This window comes from Tenrec ecaudatus, chromosome 13, assembly GCF_050624435.1.
Source record: "Tenrec ecaudatus isolate mTenEca1 chromosome 13, mTenEca1.hap1, whole genome shotgun sequence".
NCBI lineage: Eukaryota > Metazoa > Chordata > Mammalia > Afrosoricida > Tenrecidae > Tenrec > Tenrec ecaudatus.
This window is the reverse complement of record NC_134542.1, coordinates 104,861,243-104,886,332: the sequence shown is the minus strand read 5'-3', so window position 1 is coordinate 104,886,332 and position 25,090 is coordinate 104,861,243. Positions and strand designations below refer to the sequence as shown.

Sequence of the window (25,090 nt, the reverse complement as noted above, 5' to 3'; positions counted from 1 at the left end):
TCCCACTTGTTTTCCTTCCCGTATTTTTGTCCTTTCTCTACTTATCTTTATCTATTGCTTTTATATTCTTTTTCCATTTCTTTTAAAGTTTTTTCTCCACTATTTCTTCTTTTCCTCCCTCCCTAGCTTTATTCGGTGCATTTTAAATTTTTGATTACCCTTGTTTCTAATTTCTATTCACTTAAAAATATTAGTTACTAAATTCTAATTGTTTCCATTAATACTTTCTTCTTTTGTGGTCCATTTTTATTGTTTTAGGTTTGGGGATTTTTTTTTTTAATCTAGACCATCCTAAAGGAGATAGCAACTGTGTCCACATGGCTCAACCACATGCAAACCTAAACACTAAACAAGGGTCATTACTTGCTACTGCACCAATAGCCAGTGGCTAACACAATTTAAACCATCTCTTAAATGCACAATATGCACAGTGAACAGAAACTGCACACACACTTACATTCACTACCACATTCACGAAGACACAGGTGAATAAAGCCCAAACACAAAATTTCTAAAAGAAAATCACCATATCAAACTTTCAATGATAGTTAGGTTTTATGGCACCTTGGATAGGCCAGTATTCTTCCATGATGTGATCTAACAATGTAATCAACTACATAACAGGATCTTCCACAAGCAACCAAGAATTGTAAAAAGATTATGGTTGTAGAAAGAGTACTACTTCCTTAATCTGTTCTCAGCCTTGATATCATTGAAAGGATGTTTCATTGGGGGTGTGGCCTATTCAACATAAATGGATACTTTCAGGAAGTTAGCTCACTACTTCTTGCTGGTCCAGATCCTTCACCTGGCTTATCAGCACTCTAGGAGCTATATGGTCTGCCATATTGCCTACTGACCTTGGATCATCTGTTCCTTCTCCACCAGCCTATGATCTTCCAGCTTCCTGGTTTACTTCAAGCTTCTAGATTTATCAGCCTCAGCAGCTATGTGAATAAGAAAAACCTTCCAGCTTAACAACTTACCTATCCACTTGAACCTAACTAGACTTACCTGCTCTACAATTGCATGATTAGATTTTTGATATAAATTTCTCTTATTATACATATATACATATATATAAGCATTGCTGGTATTGCTTCTCTAGAAAACCAAGCCTAACATACATTCCAAAAACAAAGAAACAAAAAGAATCATAAAAGCAGCTCAGGAAAGAGTTAAAAAGGAAAACCAGTAAGACTAAGCTCAGATATCTTGGCAGAAACCATGCAAGCAAGAAGGCAATGAGATGACATGTAAAATTCTGGAAGAAAATAAAAGCAAGAATTATATACCCAGCAAAACTGTCCATGAATTATGAAAGCAAAATTAGGGCATTTTAGAGAAACAGAAATTAAGGGTATTTGTAGAAACCAGACCAACCTTATAAAGCTATTAAAGGATGCTCTTTGCAGATCAACAATGGTACACTACAACCTAAGATGAACACAAAGGACAAGACCATGCAGAAGTCAATGCAGATATAAATGTACTCAAAGAAAAACAAACTTAAAAACCTGAAAATATAGAATCAGATTTGTAAACGAACACAATTACAATGACAGGGGAAATAGCATAGTTAGTCAAGTTGATTTCAAGATAGAACAGAATGTTTTAAACTTGATAAGATATTAATGAAGCTCAGAGTAACCTCACATATTAACAAATTTTAGCAGTATAAAAAGAAAGGGAATCATAAATATTTCATAAACACTAAAAAAGAAATCAATGATGAAAATGGCAAGAAACCACAAAGAAAATGAAATCAGCACAGAAAATTATATGGAACAAAGAAACCAGCAATGTTAACCTCTTTAAAAAAGAGTGAGAGAGAGTAAAATGATAGTAATAAATTCTTAACTATGATTACACTGAATAAGACTCAGAACAGCATAATGGAAAAGAAAATAAGGCCCATCAATATACTGTGTACAAGAGATGCACCATTGAAACAAAGACAAAGATTGACCATAATTCAAAGGCTGGAAAAATATATCAAGGTAATGGCAATCAAAAAAGTACAGGAATGGAAATATTAACTCATAATAAAATAGACTTGAAGGCACAAAGCCAGCACAAGAGACCAAGAAGGACATTATAAAATGATTAAAAAGTCAACTGAACCAGGAGACAGAAACATAATAACGATCTATGCATTCTGTGAAAGAGCCTCTCAGAAGAAACAGTAGTAAATCCTCAAGACACTGCATTAAGAAATGGTTTCTTAATGATGACAACAAAAGTACCAGCAACCAAAGCAAAAAGAAAAGCAAACCTCACCAAAATTAAAAACTTTGTGTAGCAAAGGATTTTAAGCAGAAAATGAAAAGCCACCATAGAATTGGAGAAAATATTTGTGTTTTATATTGGATATGGGACCTCCATGCAAAATATATAAGGAATGTTTACAGTGCAACAATAAAGACAAATAATCCAATTAGAAATAGGCAAAGGATCTGAATGCCATATATATCTTAAAAGAAGATATTCAAATGGGCAAGAAACACACAAAACACACTCAACATCATGAGGGTAATGAAGTCACAACCACAGAGAGGCACTTCACCATCCATCAAAGCCCAAAACCAAACATAGAGTCTGGCTTACAGTGAGTCCAGAGTAGAATCACTCCTTTTAAGATTTCTAAGACTGTAAATTCCTATAGGAGCAGACAGTCTCACTTTGATTGAGCAGCTAGAGGATTTGATCGACCAACTTTATGGCTTGCAAACAGTCTTATGCTTACCACATGAAAGAACTCCTTACACACCCACTAGTATGGTTTTAAAATAATTGGGGGCAAGTATGGAAGACAATGTGGAGAAATGTTAACCCTCATACCTAATTGACAGGAATATAGTATGGTACAATTGCTGCTGAAACACAGCTTGACAGTTCTTAAAAAGTTAAACAGTTACCATATTATTAAAAAATTCACTACTAAGTATAACCCCAAAAGAAATAAAAACATGTTCACACACAAAAAGTTGTACGAGCATGTTCATAGAAGTATGATTACGGGAGCAGACAACTTCAGCTATTTGCCATGGGTTGAAAAAAGGAAATTAAGTATTGATAAATGATACAACTTGGATAAACCTTGAAAGCAACTTGCAAAGTGAAAGATGGCAGTCATAAAAGACCATATATTTTATGATTCTGTTTCTATGAAATGTCACTTTAGGCAATACAAAGGAAATTCATAGTTGCTGCCAAACCAAAAGTCAAGGCAGTCGTGGGACTGCAATTCATTGCATTCCGGAAGGAATGAAAACCCAACAGAATGGAGGAGAACTGCTCCACGAGGCTCCTAAGACGATACATCTTTAAGGGGGCAGACAGCCTCCTCTTTCTCCCAGAGTAGCTGGTGGTTTGAATTAAGAACTTACAGTGAGCAGCCCAACCCTTACCTACTGCACCACCTGGGCTCCTTGTGGGTGCTGATGGCAATGAGGAATACAGACTAAATGCTGGACAGAATTTTTTGGGGGGGCAGGGGGAGGGGATGAAATTGTTTTAAAATTAGATAGTAGTAATGGTTGCACTCTGAATATACTGCAAAATCATTTGAGTTTATGCTTTAAAAGGATAAGCTTTATGATTTAGGTTTCATTTTAATAAAACGATTATTTTAACAATTAGAATACTTGAGTATGAAGGTCTTAGAGACCCACTTAGACTATGATTTAGCCAGTTTACTAAGACTCTACCTGGCTATCTTAAACAGGTTTTAAACATGCATTAAAAATGTGGATGCACACACATTTGGTACAGATAAGAGCTCGCGACACATGGAATTCAGGACAGATAAAATCCTCAGGAATAGTAGTGGAAGTAGCAATATCATGAGGCTAGAGGGATAGTGGCGGGTGGGGAGGGAGAAAGGGGGAACCCATCACAAGATTGGATATATATAGCCCACCCTCAGGGAAACAAATAACAGAAATGTGGGTGAAGGGAGACAATGGAGATGTAAGACATGAAATAACATCAATAATATATAATTGATCAAGGATTCATGAGGGTGGAAGGGTGGGGGTAAAAAGAGGAGCTGATACGAAGAGCTCAAGTAGAAAGAAAATGTTTTTGGAAATGTCGAGGACAACATATGTACAAATGTGCTTAATACAGTTGAATGATGGATTGTCACAAGAGCCCCCCAATATAATGATTAATAAAAATATTTTTTAATTCAAAGATCATTTTATTGGGGGGTCTTACTGCTCTTATAACAATCCATACATCAACTGTATCAAGCATATTTGTATATATGTTGTCATTATTATTTTCTACATATTTATGTTCTATTGAGCCCTTGATATCAGTTCTTCGTTTTTTCACTCCCCACCCCTATCCTCATAATCCCTTGATAAATTATATATTACTATTATTTTTGGATCTTACACTGGCTGCTGTTTCCATTCACGCAGGGTTTTTGTTGTTTGTCCCCCTGGAGTAGGGTGGTAGTAGTAGTTGTGTGTTGATCATTGTGATCAGTTGTCCCTTCCTCCCCACTTTCGCTCCCCAATTTTCTACTAGCCTTCTTGTTGCTGGATTTCATGTGTCGTAAGCTCTTATTTCTATCTGTACCTGTGCACATGCTCTGGTCACCTGCAGTGAAAGGTAGGACTGGGGCATGACAGTGGGGAGTAGGGAAACCTCACGGAACCAGAAGAATATTGTGTGTTTCATCGGCAACATATGTACAAGTGTGCTTAATACAACTGAATGATGGATTGTCGTAAGTTATGTAAGGACCCTCAATAAAATGATTAATAAAATAAAATTTTTAAAGGAAAAAAATTTGGATGCAAGGATACTCTTACCTCTTCTAAATAAATATTGTCAAGATCATATGGTGTTCTGACAGACTCCACCATCCAACTTTCAGGTGTATTCAGATTCAGAGTAAACAGAGGAGACTGGGGCATATCCAAAAATTTTGCTATTGGACCTTTAGCAAAGCTGTTATCAGAAGTGAAAGAAATCTCTGGTTCTAAGACGTACCGATAAAAGCTGAAATTGAAAAGTCAGGTGTTAGTTTTTTCTATATGACCAGAGTCCTTACTGCTTACAAGCATTTATATAGAAAAGTACATGACTTAAACTGGATTTAGAGGAGTCCTCTACCAGATTAGGTAAAATATCTCCCAAACCATCTTTGACCTTAGTAAGACTTTAGCTATTGTTGAAGATAAAAGGATAAATAAATTAGAGGAAGGTTATCATTGTTGGTGTCTCTAGCATTTCCTAAGCAATTTCCTCCCTTCATGAAGAAGTCATTTTCTCATTAAAAAAAAGTCCTAAGTGGTGCCTTGCCTTAAAAACACAAACAATGTAATGTAAACATATCTCCTCATCAAGTAAAATGGAAGAACCCTTCTATTACATGTTTTGATTTAGAAATATAACTTTTAGAAAGTTAGGAGTTTCTTACTGTGTGAACATGCGATATACTATTATTATTACGTGTTATACTATATATTATTAACTGTACTTTATATCACCTTTAAAAAAATGATTATTCTGCACCTCAAGATAGCATACTTCTTTTAAAAACACATAAAAGAGCCTACTCGAGTTTTCTTTGATTTATGTCCTAGTGAGTTCTTTTAAGAAAAAGGTACAAACAAGCATCCATACTGCACCACAGCATTACTTCAACTATGTACATTTAAGAGCTACATTAACTCAAAGATTTGAAATTAGACAGCTATAAAATGCTGATGGAAAAAGAGAAAAGTGCTGGGTGGATGGTGGCTACATTCTTCCATACTCAATTAATTACTTGAACTTGTGGTTCTGGGAGAAATCTGGCAACAGTGAACAGTCAAAACAATGACCTTTTTTAGGCATGATGTCTACCTATAGACATTCAACATTATCCCTTTACATTCAACAGTAGCTTTCAGATTCAGTATTGTTTTTTGTCATGTTCTTAAGCAGCTTGTTTTATCCTACCTTTTTAAAGGCATGTCAGAAAGTTTTGATTGGCAGTTCATAAATACTCTTAGATTCATGTTTATCAATTGAGTCAGAACCTAAAAGCAAAACAGGCGACAAAACGTAACTTTCTTTAATGGATGGAATAAATGACATCTGATACAAAACACTTAAATTATTTCTTCAGAAACATATCATTTGACACTGAGTTAACATAGAATAATTATTAATATCTCAAAAAATACAAAGATAATAAATGCCATCAAATCTGCATTAGAAAAACTTCTGAAAATCATAACCTTTGTGTAGAATCTAAATCACACATACAATGTGACCAAGAAATCATGGAGTAGGCTTCTGCAGATCATTGCTTTTCACATAGTGTAAAGTACAATTGTAATAAAGCAACAGATAGAGATAATGGATACCTACTTACCTAAGAAAAATTTAAAGGGTTTAATCAGTGTGGATTATACACTAGATTAGGGGGAAAAATACACACATACTTAAAAAAACAAAGGTTAACTGGTTATACTTCAATAAAATGTTACCTTTAAAAATGGCAAAAATCCAATCAAAACACCTGTTGAAGTAGGTGTATTTTTGGCATAGCTCTAAAAAGTTTGTGGGAAAACTTCATTATCTTGACATTCCATTTTTCCACAAACTTTTAAAGGACCTTTCACACATAAAAGTCATGCTACAAAACAGCAGCAACAAGAACCTTACAGGTTAAAGAAAATGAAAACTTTTTTTTAACATTTACATCTCGTTAATTTTAAGTTATGATATTAATCAGCTTAACTCAATGACATGTGTTCATAATCTCTATGTTACTCGAGTCAAGGGACTCAACTATACTTGTACCAACTTTCCAAGGGTAGGAGGTACTATCTTAATGAAGACATCTGCTATGTCCAAGATAGCCCGTCAGTTTTCTGCTCTCTTTTGAATAAAGACAAGGAACAAAGAGATTACAGACAGCTCTAAAATTTTCTAGACATGTGACGAATTCAAGGAAACAAGACCACCATTTGTTCCTACCAAGAGCAACGGGGCAAGTCGTTGTGCTTCTCGGGTGACAGGGTCAATGATGGCTACAACATCAAAATATGTTTCTCCTTCCTTGGGCTTCAGTTTAAGGGCACTACAAGATCAGAAAGAGAACACGTTATGCACGCACAGGTAACAGGCTAACCATGGTAATCTTTTTGACGGGCGGGGGATGAGGCTGGGAGGTAGGGGAGCCCAGGCAAGAAAAGGGTCTTATCACTCCTCTTAGCATTGGAGAACTTTGGATCCATTTCATGAATCTGTCTACCCTCAAGTTTGCAACATCCCAAAGACTTGAGTCCTTATGAATTTGTTTCAAAGGCTTATGTGAAGAAAGAAGCTTGGAATTATGTATAAGAGAGGGCCTGAATAGTTTATAGAAAAGTTCCATTAACCTTTAATACCATCTTCTAAGAATTTTTTGAAGCTCCATCAAAAACTGCTAAATGCTTCTGATGTTAGCTTGACAGTTATAGATCACTGTGTCAATTTTTACTTCTGGGCAAGAAGGATATGAGGAGAGAAGAATAAAATTATTATTTTTAAATAAGACAGTGAATATAATAACAAAAGAGAAAATCTAGAATTCCCATTCTCTATATTGTTATGATCGATGGTCAAATGACTTTAGGATCCACAATCAAATTACTTTATGTAGTCAATGTGCTATGGGGAAAAATTAATTTTGAAGCCATGACACGTATCAGATTTTTAACAAAACTCAAGAGCACAACTTGCCAAACCACTGAAACCTAAAATGAAGTTAGAGAAATGCTGGCCCTTAGAAGACAACATTATTTTGATGGATCTAAGTTTTTTAAGGGAAGTCATAAGACATAAAAAAATATATATGTGTGTCAAAGACGGAAGACTCGCAAGCTTGATGACTAAAGAAACTGTGGCTGAGGTCTAGAAACTGGTAGAGACTGTAAGATTAACATTGATGTGACAGCTTCCAAAGGTGGAATCTCACATTGCTCCATATTTTCGATTTCGGCAAACACCTTAGCCACAGCAAGTTTGTCTCAATCCAAGAACTGCATCAGGTAGCTCAGAGATTTTTTTTCATCAGAATTTTAACAAGATCAAAGCCAATGAAGACAACATTATGAAATGAATCATAAACAGAGACAAGGCTTGGATTAGGATCAACAGAGCAAGGTCCAATTATAACAGTGACTGATGAGTGTATCTGCTGGACCAGTTAAGTTCAAGGCAGAGACACCAACAGAGGTTACAGTAATTTGGGGAGATGGGATCCCAAAGATGTAAAATTAACACATCTTCTTGAAAAACATAGAACAATAGCAGGGGCTTATAAGGAGAAATTTTAAGAGAGAAAGCCACTTGGTGAGAAAAAGGCCAGACAAGTTGTGCTTATGAGTTTTTCTTATATCACAAAATGCATCTGCTCATTCTTCAAGGATAGGCAGCAGCGTACCCTCTGACCCTTTACAGTGCTGATCTTACTCCTTCAGATTTCTTTTGATTTCCAAAACACAAATTTAAGTCACTTACAAATGCCCAAACTGTCTTTGAAATTAGTACAAATATGAGTGCAAAATCCTTTGGGGATGGGTCACAGAAATGCAAACAGCTTCTGATTTACATAGACCCAGATGAAGGATATTTTGAAAGACACTAGCTTCACATTTCTATATCTTTGTTTAATAAATGGTTCCAGGACTCTCTAACAGGACTTTTTGATTTACCCTCTTATTTCTAGAGTCCCACAGTCTTCTGCTGCAGGCCTAAGAAGTCACGCATCAGTTGCAGCGACTTGCATGAGCAGGAGTCTCTCATGCATTTCCACAGGGAATACACCTGAAACAAACTGCACCCAATTACCCTAGACATGTATTGCTTGAGTCAATGCTTACTTGTTTTTGCTCTGAACACTATTTAAGATGGTTTTAATGCTAACGGCTAGCTTACTGTGCAAGAATATTTAAGTATGGTGAAAAAATGCACACTCTTATAGAGTCTAACGAATAAAATTTAGTTCACTATTATTTAAATGTTGATTAAGGTTATTTCAAATCTTATCTGCTTGATATTACAGCCATGCTTTCAGTATTAAATAACAATTTCAGATTCAAAGCTACCAATGTTTATTATAAAACAACAACACATCCTTTTTATTCCTTAAAAAAAAATTTTTATTAAACCCTCTACAGCAGCTGTTCTCAAATAAGGGTCTCCAAGCCAATTAGGGAATATGTTTCCTGTACTAAATAACTCCTTAATAAACTAATTCCTAAAAGTGAGTTGTGGAAGTGAAATTTGTGTACAGATGAACAAAAATCAAATGAAACTAGAAAGGAGTCAAAGAAATCTTCAACACCTAGCAACATAGGCAATTAGGAGACCAGCTTATGATATAAGCTAAACTCATCAGACTGCTCAATCTACACCCTTCAAGAATTCCTTGTGAGGAACTACAGGGAAATTATACCACGTTTAAATATTCCAGACAATCGAATCACGAAAGTAAAATCATAAAAGAATAGATCCAAGTATTTGTATTAAGGTCATCAACTCAGTGGCAGTGAGAGTTGATTCCAAGGTTAATCAAATTAAAAAGATACACTACAGTAGAAACTTTTATTAAATGAAAACATCAACAGGTGTTTCCCAACACAGTCATCATCTAGGTCTATACGCTTCTGAAGGCAGTGCTTCTATCTCTCCAGCTCTTCGCCACAGAGTTGTGTGTTTTGAGTTACACCACATCAAAATGGCAGTCTGGGCATCCTCCAGTGATTCCGCTTGTGTTCTTTTAATATATCCTTTGAATTTGGAGAATAAAAAAGTCTGAAGGGGCAAGATCAAGGCTGCAGGGTGCATAAAGTATGGTTTCCCAAAGAAATTTTCAGAGAGCTGGGGCTGTCCTGACTATCTATCCTCAGTGAAGGAGCAGGCGCACTGTTGTAACAGAAATAAAAAACAACCACCCTAAATTCAACTGTCCTGTCATGTGTCACAAATGCACTTTTCACTTTTTGAAAAATCTTTTAATAACCCAACAAAAATTTCCTATGTCCTTTAAGAAAATCTGTGAACATTACCCCTCTGGAGACACAAAAAGCAGTTACAGTAACCTTCTTTACTGAACTCTCTGACTTGAAGTGGACTTGTCAAGTAGATCTGCATGGAAGCCACTGTCTTGACTACCATGAGAACTGCGCAGATCACAGACACATTTAACACTCTTTATTTGGATAAGCCTATGCACGTATGACCAAAAACCCTAGTATGACCACATATATTTTTTACTTACCCTAGTATTTTGCTGTTTGTTTGGTGCCACCGAGTCAGTTCCAACCGATAGCAACCTTACGTACAGCAGAACAAAACACTGCCCTGTCCTACGCCACGCTCACAATTCTGCCTAGCCTTGAGGCCATTGTAGCAGCCATGGTGTCATCAATTTCCTTGAAGGCCTGTCTCTTTTTCACAGCCCTTCTACTTTAACAAATATGATGTCCATCTCCAGAGAATGGTCTCCTATTCTGACAACATGGCCAAAGTATGCAAGGCAAAGTCTCCCCATCCTTGCTTCTAAGGAGCACCCTGGCCGTACTTCTTCCAACACAGATCACTTTGTCCATTTACCACTTCATGGTACTTTCAAGATTCTTCTCCAGAATCACAATTCAAATACATTGGTTCTTCTGCAGTGTTCCTTATTCACTGTCCAATGTTCACATGGATACGAGGCAATTGAAGCATACCGTGGCTTGGGTCAGGAGCACCTTAGTAATCAAAGTACCACTTTGCTTTTCACTTGCTATGCAAGAGCACTAATGAGGTTTTGTATAGCAGTTTTACCTAACACAACACGTCCTTTGATCTCTTGACTTCTGCTTCTATGAGCATTGATTGTGGTTCCAAGCAAGACAAAATCCCAGACAACGTCAACCTTTCTCCCTTTTACATGATGTTATCGATTGGACCAGTTGTAAGGATTTTGGTCAACTTGACATTGAATCATACTCCATACTGAAGGATATAATTCCTAATCTACATCAACAAGTGCTTCCAGTCTCCCTGACTTTCAACAAGCAAGGTTGTGTCATTGGCATCACAGGTTCTTCGTAAGCCTCCTCCAATCCTGCTACTTCATTTTTCTTAATATAATCCAGCTTCTTTGATTACTTGCTCAGCATATAGATTGAAATAGTGGTGACAGGGAACAACCTGTCCCACACTTTCCTGATTTTAAACCATGCGGTATTCTCTTGTTCTATTCACAAACTGACTCTTAATCCATGTACAAGTTCTGTAGGAGTTCTGGAATTTTCACGTTGCTCAAGGTTATCTAGAGTTTCTTATGGTTCACACAGCCATGGCAAAGTCAATAAAACAAAAGTAAATAAATACCTTTTGGGTGTTCTCTGTTTTCAGTCAAGATCCATCTAACATCAGCAATGATATCCCTTGTTCCATGCCCTCTTCTGAATCTAGCCTGAATTTCTGGCAGTACCTGTCAATGAATTGCTGTAACCATTGTTGGATATCCTGCAGCAAAGTTTTACTTGCATGTAGTATAAATGATATTGCTCTGTATTTTGAGCATTCTGTTGGGCCACCTTTCTTTGGTACGGGTAAAAATATGGATCTCTTCTAGTCAGCCAACTAGCTGCCTTCCAAATTTATGGCACAGACCAGAAAGTGCCTCCAATGCTTCAGACCAGCTTGTTGAAACATTTCAGTTGCTATCCCATCGATTCCTGGAGTCTTGGTTTTGGCAAATGTGTTCAGTGCAGCTTAAAATTCTGCCTTTACTACCATTGGTTCTTGTTCCTGAAATAGGGAAATGCCAACTCGTTCCTTCTGATACAGTGACTCTGTATTCTTTTTATCTTTTGATGTTTCCAGTATCATTCAATATTTTGTCCATAGAATATATCAATACTGCAATTAAGGGCTTGAGTTTTTTCTTCAGTTGTTTCAGTTTCAGATATGCTTAGAACTTTTATTCCTTTATGGTTTTCTCACTATGTCTTTGCACATTTTATTGTAATACTTTATTTTGTCTTCTCAAGCTGCCCTTTGGAATTTTCTATTCCGCTATTTGACTTCATCCTTTCTTCCATTTGTGTTACTGACTCCACTATTAAAATTCAAGAATCTCCATTGTGATGTTTTATTTTCTTCATGAATGATGTTCTTAATATCCTCCCCCAGCTCATCAGGGCTTCTGTTATTAGTGTTCAATGCATCAAATCTGCTCTTGCAATGTTCTTAAAATTCAGGTGGGATAGACTCATTGTCATATTTTGGCTCTTATAAACTTGTTTTAACTTTCTTCACCTTTAATCTGAATTTACATATGAACTATTGATGGTTTGTTCCACAGTGAGGCCCTTGCCTGGTTTAAGCTGATGATATTTGGCTTCCCCATCTTCTCTTTGCATAGATGTAGTCAATTTGATTTCTGTGTATTCTATCTGGAGAAGTCCAGGTGTACAGGTGGTCACCTTTTGTGTGTTGAAAAAAGTATTGCTAAGGACAAGTCATTGGTCTTGCAAACTTGTATTATGTGATTGCCACCTTCATTTTTGTCCCCACGTCAATATTTTCCAATTACTGTTCCTTCCTGTTTATTTCCAATGTTTGCAATCCAATTGTCAATAATTATCAATACATCTTGATTGCATGTTTGATCAATTTATGATGGAAGACATTGATAGAATTTTTTCAATTTCCTTAACACTAGCTCTTCTGGTTGGTGCATAAATTTGAGTAATGATCGTATAATACCATTGTAGATGGCACTGTACTTCAACATTGATTTTGCAGTGTCCTTTATGATGACGAATGACATTCCATCTCTCTTGATTGTGCTATTGCCAGCATAGTAAATCATATGATTTTCTGTTTGAAAAATGGCCAATACCAATCAATATAAAATTACTAATGTCTATGATATCAACCTTTATGTGTTTCATTTCATTTTTGACCACTTCCAATTTTCCTAGATTCATACTTCACACATTCCAAGTTCCATTCATTAGATTCTTGCAGCTGTTTCTCCTTACCTAGAGCCATGCCCCATCATCAAATGAAGATCCCAAAGGATCCACTCCCACAGGCTTTACCTTTGTACACCCTAGTATACTCACCAGAAAAAGCAAGAGTTACATATATCAACTGTGCAGAATTCTTCCTAAAATTCAGTCTGAATTTGTTCCATGAACCATGAACCAAATTGTGTCACATTCCAAGAAACAAATGGTCTGGAATCTTCACTAATGTTAATGTCATATAAAACCAAAAGATAAAACAGTAACTCTTTGTTGTATTTTGAAAAACGACACAAATAATTGCTATGTATTATATGCACACACACACACACACACACAAAAACCAAAATGCAAAACTCTCCCCCATATACACAAACTAACATACAAAAAGAACTAGCCATTACTGGGATCTTGGGGAATTTAGAAACAGGCCTTTTATTACTTAATAAAAGTTATAAGTCATAGCTAAAATTTTTAAGTATGATAGTATCACTGTGGTTATGAGAAGAAAGTCCTTATAATCAGGAGACATATACCAAGGAGTTAGTTATGATGTACCTGCAACATGTTTTCAAATGATTCAGGGGAGAAAAGTGAAGTTATATGTTTGCATATTTTACATACACACACTGATATATGTTATATGTATAAATACACACATGGCTATGGAAAGTAATTTTGTGATAGTCTGAAGTAGAAAATTTAGGCTCAAGAATAGTATATGGGGGTTCATTAAATTTTCACCAAAAAAATCCAACGGATTTATTTAAATGTTGAACTGTTGGTTTTCTAAATTTTAAATGGAAAATAAAGTAGTTTTCATTAGAAAACGAACAAGTCAGGTGTTTTAACAACTTTTATTCACTATTTTTTAAAAACATGGCAATTTGGGTGAAAGTTTATAGTGTATATTGGTTTTTCCATTCAATAATTTATATATCTTTATTCATGACAATGATTGTAGTCCCCACAATGTAACAGCATTCTACCTACTTCCTTCTATTTTCCAGTTTCCATTCATCTTTTTTTCCTATCCCTTCATGCTTATTGAGTTTTACCAGTGGGCTAGTGATACCTATTGATCTCATGTGGCAAGACTATGATCCCCTTCAGAATGGTCAGTAGTAGTAGCCAGGTACTATCTGTTTCTGGTTTCAGGTAAAGGAGGCTGAGGTTTGCATGGTCCATCAGTTTTGGACTAATTATTTACATGCATCTTTGATTTTTTTCCACTATTCTCCTTGGATGGGATGAGACTATAATTGCTGTATCTTAGATGTCTATTCAAAAGCATTTTATTCTTTTCACTCTTACATACTAGAAAATTGTAACAAAGCTATATTATTAAATATTTTGCTTCTTGATCACAAGGTTTTGAAGGAATCAAGTATCAGGCATCAAAGAACAAAAATCATATCATTGTGAATGAGGGGGAGTACAGATTGAGGACCCAAAGCCCATCTGTAAGCAACTGGACATCCATCCCCTTCAGAAAGGTAACGGGGAGGAGAAGAGCCAGTCAAGGTGCAGTGTAGCAACGATGAAACATACACCTTTCATCAAGTTCTTTAATGCTTCCCCCTCCCCACCCACTATCATGATCCCAATTCTACCTTAAAAATCTGGCTAGACCAGAGGATGGACACTGGTACAGATAGGAACGGGAAACACAGGGAATCCAGGACAGAAGATCCCTGAAGGACCAGTGGTGAGAGTGGCAATACTGAGAGGGTCAAACAAGGGTGGGGTAGAGAATGGGAATCGATTACAAAGATCTGCATATAACCTCCTCCCTAGGGGAGGAACAACAGAAAAGTGGATGAAGGGAAATGTCGGACAGTGTAAGATATGAGAAAATTATAATAATTTATAAATTATCAGGGTTCATGAGGGAGAGGGGAGCAGGGAGGAAGAGAAAAAAATGAGGAACTGAAACCAAGGACTCAAGTAGAAAGCAAATGTTTTGAGAATAGTGATGCGACAAATGTACAAATGTGCTTGACACAATAGATATGTGTATGGATTGTGATAAGAGTTGTATGAGCCCCCTAATAAAATGATTTAACATACATATTACTTCTGAAAAGGTTGCATTAAGTACTTCAGATATATTTATATCTCTTTTTTTCCTTTTCTCTCAGATTTACTTAGGAATGTCAATTGAGATCATTATATAACAGGGTGAAAACTGCACATTAAGCCATACATGTAGAAATGAGAAGAGGAAATGGAATGTGTGGCTAATTGTCTCCATAAATGTCTCCATTGCAATTATAATAAGTCTAGAAGAACTGAATGGTGAGTGGCTATCATTACTAAACATTTTCATCAAAGATTGCAATGGACGAACCCTGATCAGAAAAGGAGGGGGAAAACAGAGCATAATTTCTAAATTTCATAAAATCTTGAATTTCTAGAGCTATGGAGGCAAGATGAACTACGAAACTATTGCCCTGAGATAATCTTTAAACATTAAAAGAATATCTCCTTAAGTCTTCTTAAAACTAAATAATAATTTAGCTAACTAATAAATAATGTCTGCCTTGAGCATTATGCTCTTTCAAGATGATAAAAATGGAATCAAATGAACAAGTGTAAACAGGAAATGTAGGGGAGAAGTCTATGTTGATGCAGGAGGAACAACTTGGGTCTCCTTGAGCGAGAATGGTTGCACAAGTTTGCGTCAATGTCACTGATTTGTACACACAGAAGCTGTTGAACTGGTATATGTTCTGTGGTGTAGGTTCTTAACAAAAACAAAAACAAATAAATCATTCTAAAAAAGAACAAGCATAACCTTATCATGAATTCTTTACCTGAGTCTATCTTCAAAGAACTGGTGCTCAATCCTTGCATCTCCTTTGGGTTGAGCGGACAAGAGAGCATCCACCTTCATTACTAAGTCACTTGCCCTAAAAAAATATTAAAAAAATTATAGCCTCTCTTTAACCAAAGGTTTAGCTAATTATTATTCAACATAAATTATAATCAACCTAATACTGAACACTGACAAGGTAGTGTGAAGGAAGCATGAACTTTGTACCAATATGTGTGAAGAAGAAGTAATGATTTCCTCACTGATCAGTTTCATAACCTTAGCGAAGCTAACGTTTTCCCAAACATAAAACAGATATGGCTAGACCAGAGGATATACACTGGTACAGATAGCAACTGGAAACACAGGGACTACAGGGCAGATGACCCCTTCAGGACCAGTGGTGAGAGTGGCGATACTGGGAGCGTGGGTTGGAAAGGGAGAACCGATTACAAGGATCTATATATAACCTCCTCTGTGGGGGACGGACAGCAGAGAAGTGGGTGAAGGGAGACGTCGGATGGTGTAAGGTAAGACAAAATAATAATTTATGAATATGAAGGGTTCATGAGGGAGCAGGAAGTGGGGAGGGAGGGGGAAAATAAGGAGCTGATATTAAGGGCTCAACTAGAAAGCAAATGTTTTGAGAATGATGATGGCAACAAATGTACAAATGTGCTTGACACAATGGATGGATGCATGGATTATAAGAATTGTACAAGCCCCCTATGAAATGATTAAAAAAACTAATAAAATGGATATATGTGAAAGGAATACAGAAGTTGGTAGAAGATATGAAAATAGCTCTCTCTCTCTGCTATTCCCTGGGAGACATTGCAGAAGACAAGCCACAAAAATAATAGATATGAAAATAATAATAATTTATCATATACCAAGGAGTCACAAGGATGGGAGTAGGGAGGGAGGGAAAAAAGAGGAGCGGATACCAAGGGCTTAACAGAAAGTAAATGTCTAGAAATAATGATGGCAACATATGTATAAATATGCTTCATACAACTGATGTATGGATTGTTATAAGAGCTGTAAGAGCCCCAAATAAAATTATCTTTTAATTTAAAAAAATTTTTAATGGACATACATCTTATTTTATACAGTTCCTATAAATACTGAGTAACACAGCTCACGGCCTGGCTGCAAATAGGCTGTCAATTAAGTATTTACATTTTTCCCACTAACTTTTAAAATAACTTTACTCTGTTTTGTGATTATCAGAATACTAAATTACTGAAGTAACATTCAGGGAGGAAAAAGGGAATATAAAATGTCAATTGAGATTATATGCAATGCTATCCTCAAGAAATAATCATGGCTAACAATTTTGATGCATAATTCACTATTTTAATATATAGACAAAAATAGGATAATTAGCAATATATTACAAATATTCTTTTTTAGGTTAATCAATATAGGAATAGATGAAAGCTGTTAATTAGTGAACATTATATTTATAGATTATCATAAATTATTAAACTAACTAGCTATTGAATATCTAGGTTGATTCTAATTTCATCATTAAACAACTTAGAAAAACATTTCCCCTACAGATAGGAAATGGAAACACAGGGAATCAAGGACAGCTGATCCCTTCAGGACCAGTAGTGAGAGTGGCAATACCAGGAGGGTGGAGGGAGTGGGGAAAAGGGGGAACAGATCAAAGGGATCTACATATAACCTCCTCCCTGGGGGATGGACAACAGAAAAGTGGTGAAGGGAGTGGGTAAAATATGACAAAATAATAATAATTTATAAATTATCAAGGGTTAATGAAAAAGAGGGGAGCGAGGAAGGAAGAGAAAAAATGAGGAGCTGAAACCAAGGGCTCAAGCAGAAAGCAATGTTTTGAGAATGATAATGGCAACAAATAAACAAATATACATGACACAATGGGTGTATGTATGGATTGTCATTGTAAGAGTTGTTCGAGCCCACAATAAAGTGATTAAATTTTTTTAATACAAACCAAAGAAAGAAAAACATTTTGCTCTTCCCACCCTTTCCAAAACTTATATTTTAAAAATAAAAAAGATCTTTAACTAAAGCATAAGCCAAAAATAACACTCTAATTTGCTAACTCAATAACTAAATAAACAATACAAATGAAAATAAACATCAACAATTCATTATAACCTTTGTAGGAAGAAAGAGAAACTATTCATGATTCTGAAGTGGTAGATAAACGTAGTGAAACAACCTATCCTCTCCCGTGCACATGCAAAAAACTAAAAGGTAAATGGACATGTGATGAAGGAAATAGTTCTTCACAGAAATACACCAGGGATAGAGGCTTCAAAATTTTCATAATAAAATTTACCCAAAAAAGGACAGGAGACCTAATTCACATCTTTAAATATTATTCTATGAAATAAACCAGCTTGATTCAATGGAAACATAAATTAAACCTTTAACTAAAGAGCAATATTACATTTTAAAGTTGAAAATAAACTACCTTAGAATAAGTCTCAAAATCAATGCTATCGAATTATTGCTGACTCATAGTCACGCCACGTGGGTTTATGAGACTGCAACTACTGACAGGAGTAGAAAGTCTAGTCTTTCTCCTGCACAGCAGCTGGGTGGTATCAAACTGCTGACCATGCGGATTGCAGTCCAACACCTAACCACTACACCATCAGGGCTCAATCGTAGGAAGTAGTAGCATATGTAAATAATAAGTAATTCTAGATTTGCTTGTGAGCGAAGTTCAATTAATATAGCCTCTATGACATGAAACAATGAGTTCCTTCTACAGTAACACTTACACATCTTCTTCTACTTGAAGCTGTTGAATGTGAGATTTTATTTTCTGTCCTGAAGTTTTTAGTACAATATTTTCTAGCAGGTGGAAATCATCTTGATTAAACAATTCATTATCTTCCAATGGCCCAATAATCTAGGGGAAAAAGATCAATATGGTCACTGTTGGAGACCTATCTGTAATCAGTAAAATCAAGCAGTCCTTTGTCATCCTGAGTTTGTTTTACAAAACAAGTTACTTTAAAGATAGGCCATATGTATAAATACAAAGAAAAATGTTTTTAATTCAAATCAATTAATGTAATTATAGTTACTTTGTAATTTTGCAATTACATTGTTTAAACCTTTAAAGTTCACTCTATTTTTACAGTAAAATCAAACTCTGAAAATAAAACAGAAGCAGAGCTTTCACTGAGTTGGACATGTTCTTAGGCAATACCGGGCAAAGGACATTATTTCCGCGTGGTAAAGTAGAGGGACAGTGACAGAAAGGCATGATGGACGGCACAGTGGCTGCAACAGTGAGTCCAATGTAAGACCACTGCCAAGGAAGGCACTGTCCCATTCTGTTAAACATAGCGCTGCTATGAGTCAGAACTGACTCCACAACATCCGTACCGACAACAAATGAACACAAACAAAACCAAAGTCAGAAAATCTGCTGGAAATGCTAGGAATCTAGAGTGGGCAGTGCTCATATGAGCCCTAATTTTACTGGCTGTAAATATTTATGAAATATTTGAAGCCTAAACCAATTTAGCTCTTTTAAAGCACACAAACTATCAAAGCAAATTTATGAGGACATGGTCTCATAGGCATGAAAGATCTAATTTATCAAAGATCTTGCTGTTTTACGTGGTGAGAGCAACCACATTTTCTCACCACCTTAACGGCAAGATATAGAAAAAGAGAAAAAAGGCACTTGGGGATTTTTAGGTCACAAAATTATCATCAGCATTTCATAAGCCCTTTGGGGAAAAGGGCGGCTTGTCTGAGAGTTTACTAGCTTCAGAGTTGAATGCTGCAAAGACTTTTCGATGATCTAACTTGAAGTCAAATGTGTCTCGGGACAAAATTCTCACCCTTCCATTGCTGATCACTGCTCTTTGCCCCTTCTTCAGCTTCAGAACATCCCTGCAGTACATGGCATGAGACAGAAGGAAATCCATTTTGGAAGACTCGAAGACTTCTTTAAAAAGACTGACATCCATGCCCTAAGAAAGTGAGTGGTATTAGGAAGAGGTAATTATTGGTGAGCAAGCAATACACATTAACCATAATGACTGAATTAGTAAATGTTCTTTTAGTGAAAGGTAGTGTCTAATTTTAATTATTAGGATGATGAAGGCTCAATCTCAATCCTCTACTCTACCTTTAGAATAATACCTTCCCTCTGACAGCATACTGCTTATTCGTTGGGTTGCAAGCTGGAAGGCCAGCAGTCTAGAACCACCAGCTGTTCCTCGGGAGAAAGACGGCGTTTCTACACCTGTGAACAGTTACACGCTTAGAAACCCACAGGGGCAGTTCTACCCCATCCTATGGGGCTGCCAGGGGTCGACATCAACTCAATAGCAGTAGGGTTAGATTTAGGTATCATTATTGGGTACCCTAACTTTGTTTTCTTTAAATGGCAAACTATTCTTTATAATATTCCTGTTCTGCATTTTAAAGTCCTATTAATTTTGTTTCATGGAGCCCTGGAGGTGTAGTGGTTACATATTGGGCTGCAATCCACATGGTAGGCAGTTTAAAACCACAAGCAGCTCCTTGGGAGAAAGACTAGACTTTCAACTCCCATAAACAGCACAGTTTCAGAAACCCACAGGGGGCCGCTATGAGTCAGCACTGACTTAATGGCAATGAGTGAGAATTTTCTTTTAAGTAAGGATCTTTAACTAACTGAACTTTCAAGAATACCAATTTATAGTAATTATAACTAATATATATATCTTAAAGTCAATAAACTTAAACTACACAAAAACAAATGGCTTTGAGCTTAAAAGATACACATTTATATCACGTGCACCTTGAAGGCCAGAAAATTTAAAAGTGAATGTGTCAAATTCCTGGGTTTTTTGCATTCTAACTTAAAAAAAAGAAGGGCCTCTGAGACCCAAAACAAAAGTTCCAAGTGAATATGACCACAAACAAGACATGTCAGGGGAATAAAGAATAAGGAAGGGGTAATCGAGAAGGGGACCCTCTGAGGAAAAGCAGAAACGTACTCCAACAGAGAACGCACTGATGTCAGCCCCAGCAGCCAGCGCTGCTGCAGTCTCCTCCTTGACCATTTTGGTGATGAAGTTCTTGGCAGAGTTGGAGGCTTGCATTTGGAGCGCTGTCCAAATTGCTCTGGAGATCTGAGTGTTCTCATAACTTATATCTTCACTGGGATTATTTATCACGCTTACTCTCACATTATTACTAGATTTCTGTTGACAAAATGAGAACTAAGAATGAATGATAAGGTTTTTGAGTTTGATATGTAGCATTTACAATCAGAAGTAGCAATTAATAAGTAGCAATAAAATTTTTCTTAAAGCCTTCAAAATTTCTCTTCTTCAACAGAATATAATTAAAACAATAGATTCAAAACCCTATGAGTTGGCCCTGACCCATCTTTCCATCTTTATTTCTAACCATTTTGGGTAAATAGAACACACATAACAGAACATCTGACTTCTAGCTTTCCTAACCCACTTTATATGCTTCTAACACACAACTCTCATGTTGGAATGTCCACCCAGACCACATCTCAATTTTCCTTCCAGTTCCAAACATACCTTAAGGGGCACTACTAAACCATATTTCCTTCACAAGGCCCTTTTATACTGTAAGTCATTTCTTCAGGTGAAAAGGCAAGAGTCCACACAGAAGAAGATAAAAAAATCAAGAACATAAAGTAACATACATTGATACTTGTATCCATAGAGAGACAAATACAAGAATAGTTATAGTACCATTCTACATAATAATCCCGAATTAGTAACACCCTGTCAAATCAATTAAAATCACCAGGAAACAAAATGTATGGTAAAGTCATATAATCACACAATACAGAGTAAAAAAGCAAACAGAACAAATTCCGATTATATGCAGTATCACAAATGAGTCTCATCAAATACTAAGTGAAGATACCTAACATAAAAGTATATACAATGTAAGTTTCTGTCCTAAAAAAGTTCAAATACAGGCAAAACTATTCAATAAAGAGGTAGGAGGCCGGATGGTGCGGTGGACTACAACTTGGGCTGTGAACCAAAACTATTCAATAATGTGAGAAGGGGGAGGGGGCTGGCACTAATTGAGCACAACCTAGCCTAACCAAGGTTAGGCTTCAGTAAAGATTTATATCTTTGCAAAAACTAACAGCAGTTCTACTCTGTCTTATAGTGTCATTATGAGTCAGAGTTGACTTAAAGGCAATACATATTCAAGGTGGGTTCAAAAAAACATGTGAAAAAATGGCATTAAAAGATCATGTAAATTTCTGCAAATTTTTTGAAGCTCCTCATATATCCCTCTCCCTCCGTTAAAATCATACCTCATTTAACTTTAAATTGGGCAGTACAGGTACTCAGTGCTTCAGAAAATTGAAACCACCTAGATGTGTAATTGAAACCACCAGTGTAAAGGGGACAAAGGAGAGAAGTGAGGTTTGGATGAAGATCCAATCTGACACAGCTCAGGAAAAATACGTTTAATATCTCATTCTCTTATAGAAAAACGCTCACACAAAAAAACAACCTCTCCAAAGAATCAAACTTTCAACCATTCTCTGCTGTAATTTACTCAAGTTCTGTTACTTACATGTAGTGTCTTTCAGAGTCTTTTAATGTGTACCTAGATCTATTTCTGTTCAAAACAACAAGGTGCTTTATTAAAATAGCCCCCATATCAGGTCTCTTTCTATGAAACTAACATCATACAATACACAATGTCTTTGCAGCATCTCTGTAGCAAGAAGATGTATAATAATGCTTGTCTATGATAGATCACATTAGTTTTCTCTTTAAAGGAAACTAGTCCTTTAATAAAACCAAATCACTCCAGTCTTTCCTTGCTCACTATCAGACTTCTGAAGAAAAACTGAACTTTTCCATTAGCCACAAGGACACACAACTGCTATTTTCCCACCAGGTCAATGGCATAGGACATAAATGCTTCATGAGTACAATTATACCCACAGAGAGAAATATATATAAACATGTATACACTTACCTGATGTTTAATAGCATCATACAATAATTGTCTTCCAGAAGGCTTATCAAAATCTCCAACAATCCAAAAAGTTATTGGCCTGATAAAAGAATCATCTGTAGGAAAACCAAAACAATGAGTTATGGGGTGGGGATGGGGGTGAAGCACATTCTAAGATTTAATATTTCTATGAAGCCAAATGATTTCTGAAACCATGCAAAATGTGGGGTGGGGGGAAGAAGCAAGCTTAGTAAAAAAATAAAAAGCAGAAGTCATGAACTTCTTTATAGGAGGCTAAATTAGGGTAGCCTTCCAAGTGACTTAAATAAAAGCTAAAAACATGCAGTGATTAAATCTTATGCTTTGAATATCTGTTAGCATGTAAAAGGGGGGGGCATAAGCCTGTAAACATGTAAGTAACATATATTACACCTACTCCTCACTCATTGACTGAATTGTTATAGAATATTTTGCATTTACTATCCAATTCTATTATCCATCTACGTTGCATATTAATGACATACATCTAACAGTTACAAATCCTGAGGCGCTAGGCAAGGAGTACGGTGATTGTTGTGGGCAGTCATGTGTCTGAGCCATTATGCTTAGAGCACTGATAGTTGTATAGTAATGTAATTTGGTAGTTATGTAATGGTGTACCCATAACCCATTTTGTGATCTGCTGTGGTCATGTCCCATTTACACATAACACTAATTTTTGCATAAAGACCTGGTCTTTGGAACTATGTTGATAAGTGAGGAGTGGTGTATAATTTCCTTTCAAAAATTTCTTTGCACTAATAAAGCCCATAAAACCCACAGGTTCTAGAAATAGTACCATAAAGAGGCAGTAAATTCTAAATTACAATGGTTCCTGCAACCATATAAAGTCAATAAGAAATTGAGTAGAACATTCTGAAATTTTAAGTTACCATAGATTTCCTTGGAGGACATTCCTGGACAGATGTAAGGAAAAAGAGCAAAGGAGAATTGCTGTAATTAATGCATGCTGTAAGAGTCAAGTCTCTAAATATTGCCTACCATGACCTATACATCTTTCTAAGTCCAATATTTGGAATACATTTTGCCAAAAACATAAACTCCCATATTTACAGACATGATTTTTTTGAGGAATTAGATGGGGAAACTGTCTATACTTATATATACTTGGTAAGCCAGAAATTATCTCTAGTAGAAGAATACAAAAAGGACTCACCTACCGTATTAAATGATAGGGCAATAAATGAGATGAAATTTGAAAAATAATCTGTCCTCAATTAAAAGGTTATCATTTTATACAACCTCAGTATAAACAAGTAATACCACAAATAAACTGTTTTTTTAAATATGTTCTAGTATTAAGTATATCTCACAACAAGTCAAATCAATTTATAAATTATTTTATAAATTGTTATAAATTTTCCTTTTGAGCCATGAAATATTTTTTTCCCATTTACTTTAGTGTATAATATTAAATTGATTAGGAGCATATATAAGAAAATTTTAAACATACACAGGAATAAATTTTTAAACTAGGATTTTGTAGACTTGCTATAAGATCAAACAGGTTGTGAAGAAGCTCAGTGACATAGACATAGCCAAGGTCAACACCTTGCTCAGGCCTGATGGTGAGAAGAAGGCATATATGTTTGACTGGCTCCTGACTGTGACAACAAAATTGCAATTGTCTAAACTGAGCTCATCTGGATAATGTTAAATATAAACTTTTTCAATATATATATAAAAAAGAAATAAGAAATAAAACTATGAAATCTTTCATCCAATACAAACTACAGGTAAAATTATTGTCCCAATTAATAAAAAATGATATTGAATCCAAAGTATGCATAAAACGAATTACCTTTCTTTGTTAGGTATTTCATACTATTGGCTACAGCAGCAGTTTTTCCTTGAGAATCCAAGACAGTAAATCTAGCATAGTCATCCACAAAGAAGTTATCTGAAAAACAAGAATATTGAAATATACTTAAAGCTAATCTACTTCAGGTCAATATAATTTTATCATACTACAAAAATTCCAAGATGCGTGTGAATGAAATCTACTACACTGCATGATTATGAAGCAAGCTCATCACACAACCCCTGTTCAACACATCATCCTCTAACTCATTGGAAAGGAGCTTGGATGGGAGAGAAAACATGAGTGCTGTGTATTTTTTCATGTCTAATAAAATAATGACTGGCTTCATCGTTACAGAAACAAAAGGTCATTTTCAGATCCTTTCCATCATTTTTGATATGTATCCTGTGT

General features: G+C 35.8%; 1 protein-coding gene across 1 annotated transcript in view; it reads right to left on the bottom strand.

The window, feature by feature from the left end:
• Positions 1–25,090, bottom strand: part of UGGT1 (UDP-glucose glycoprotein glucosyltransferase 1) — a 180,414-nt gene that overhangs the window by 44,070 nt on the left and 111,254 nt on the right. Inside the window, exons 20-29 of the mRNA XM_075529977.1 lie at positions 24,680–24,778; positions 23,751–23,774; positions 22,840–22,934; positions 20,844–21,050; positions 19,698–19,829; positions 18,621–18,751; positions 15,842–15,937; positions 6,988–7,090; positions 5,962–6,041; positions 4,827–5,016 (exon numbers count right to left, since the gene is read on the bottom strand). Coding sequence (XP_075386092.1) covers positions 4,827–5,016; positions 5,962–6,041; positions 6,988–7,090; positions 15,842–15,937; positions 18,621–18,751; positions 19,698–19,829; positions 20,844–21,050; positions 22,840–22,934; positions 23,751–23,774; positions 24,680–24,778 — 1,157 coding nt within the window. The remainder of the gene's footprint in view (positions 1–4,826; positions 5,017–5,961; positions 6,042–6,987; positions 7,091–15,841; positions 15,938–18,620; positions 18,752–19,697; positions 19,830–20,843; positions 21,051–22,839; positions 22,935–23,750; positions 23,775–24,679; positions 24,779–25,090) is intronic.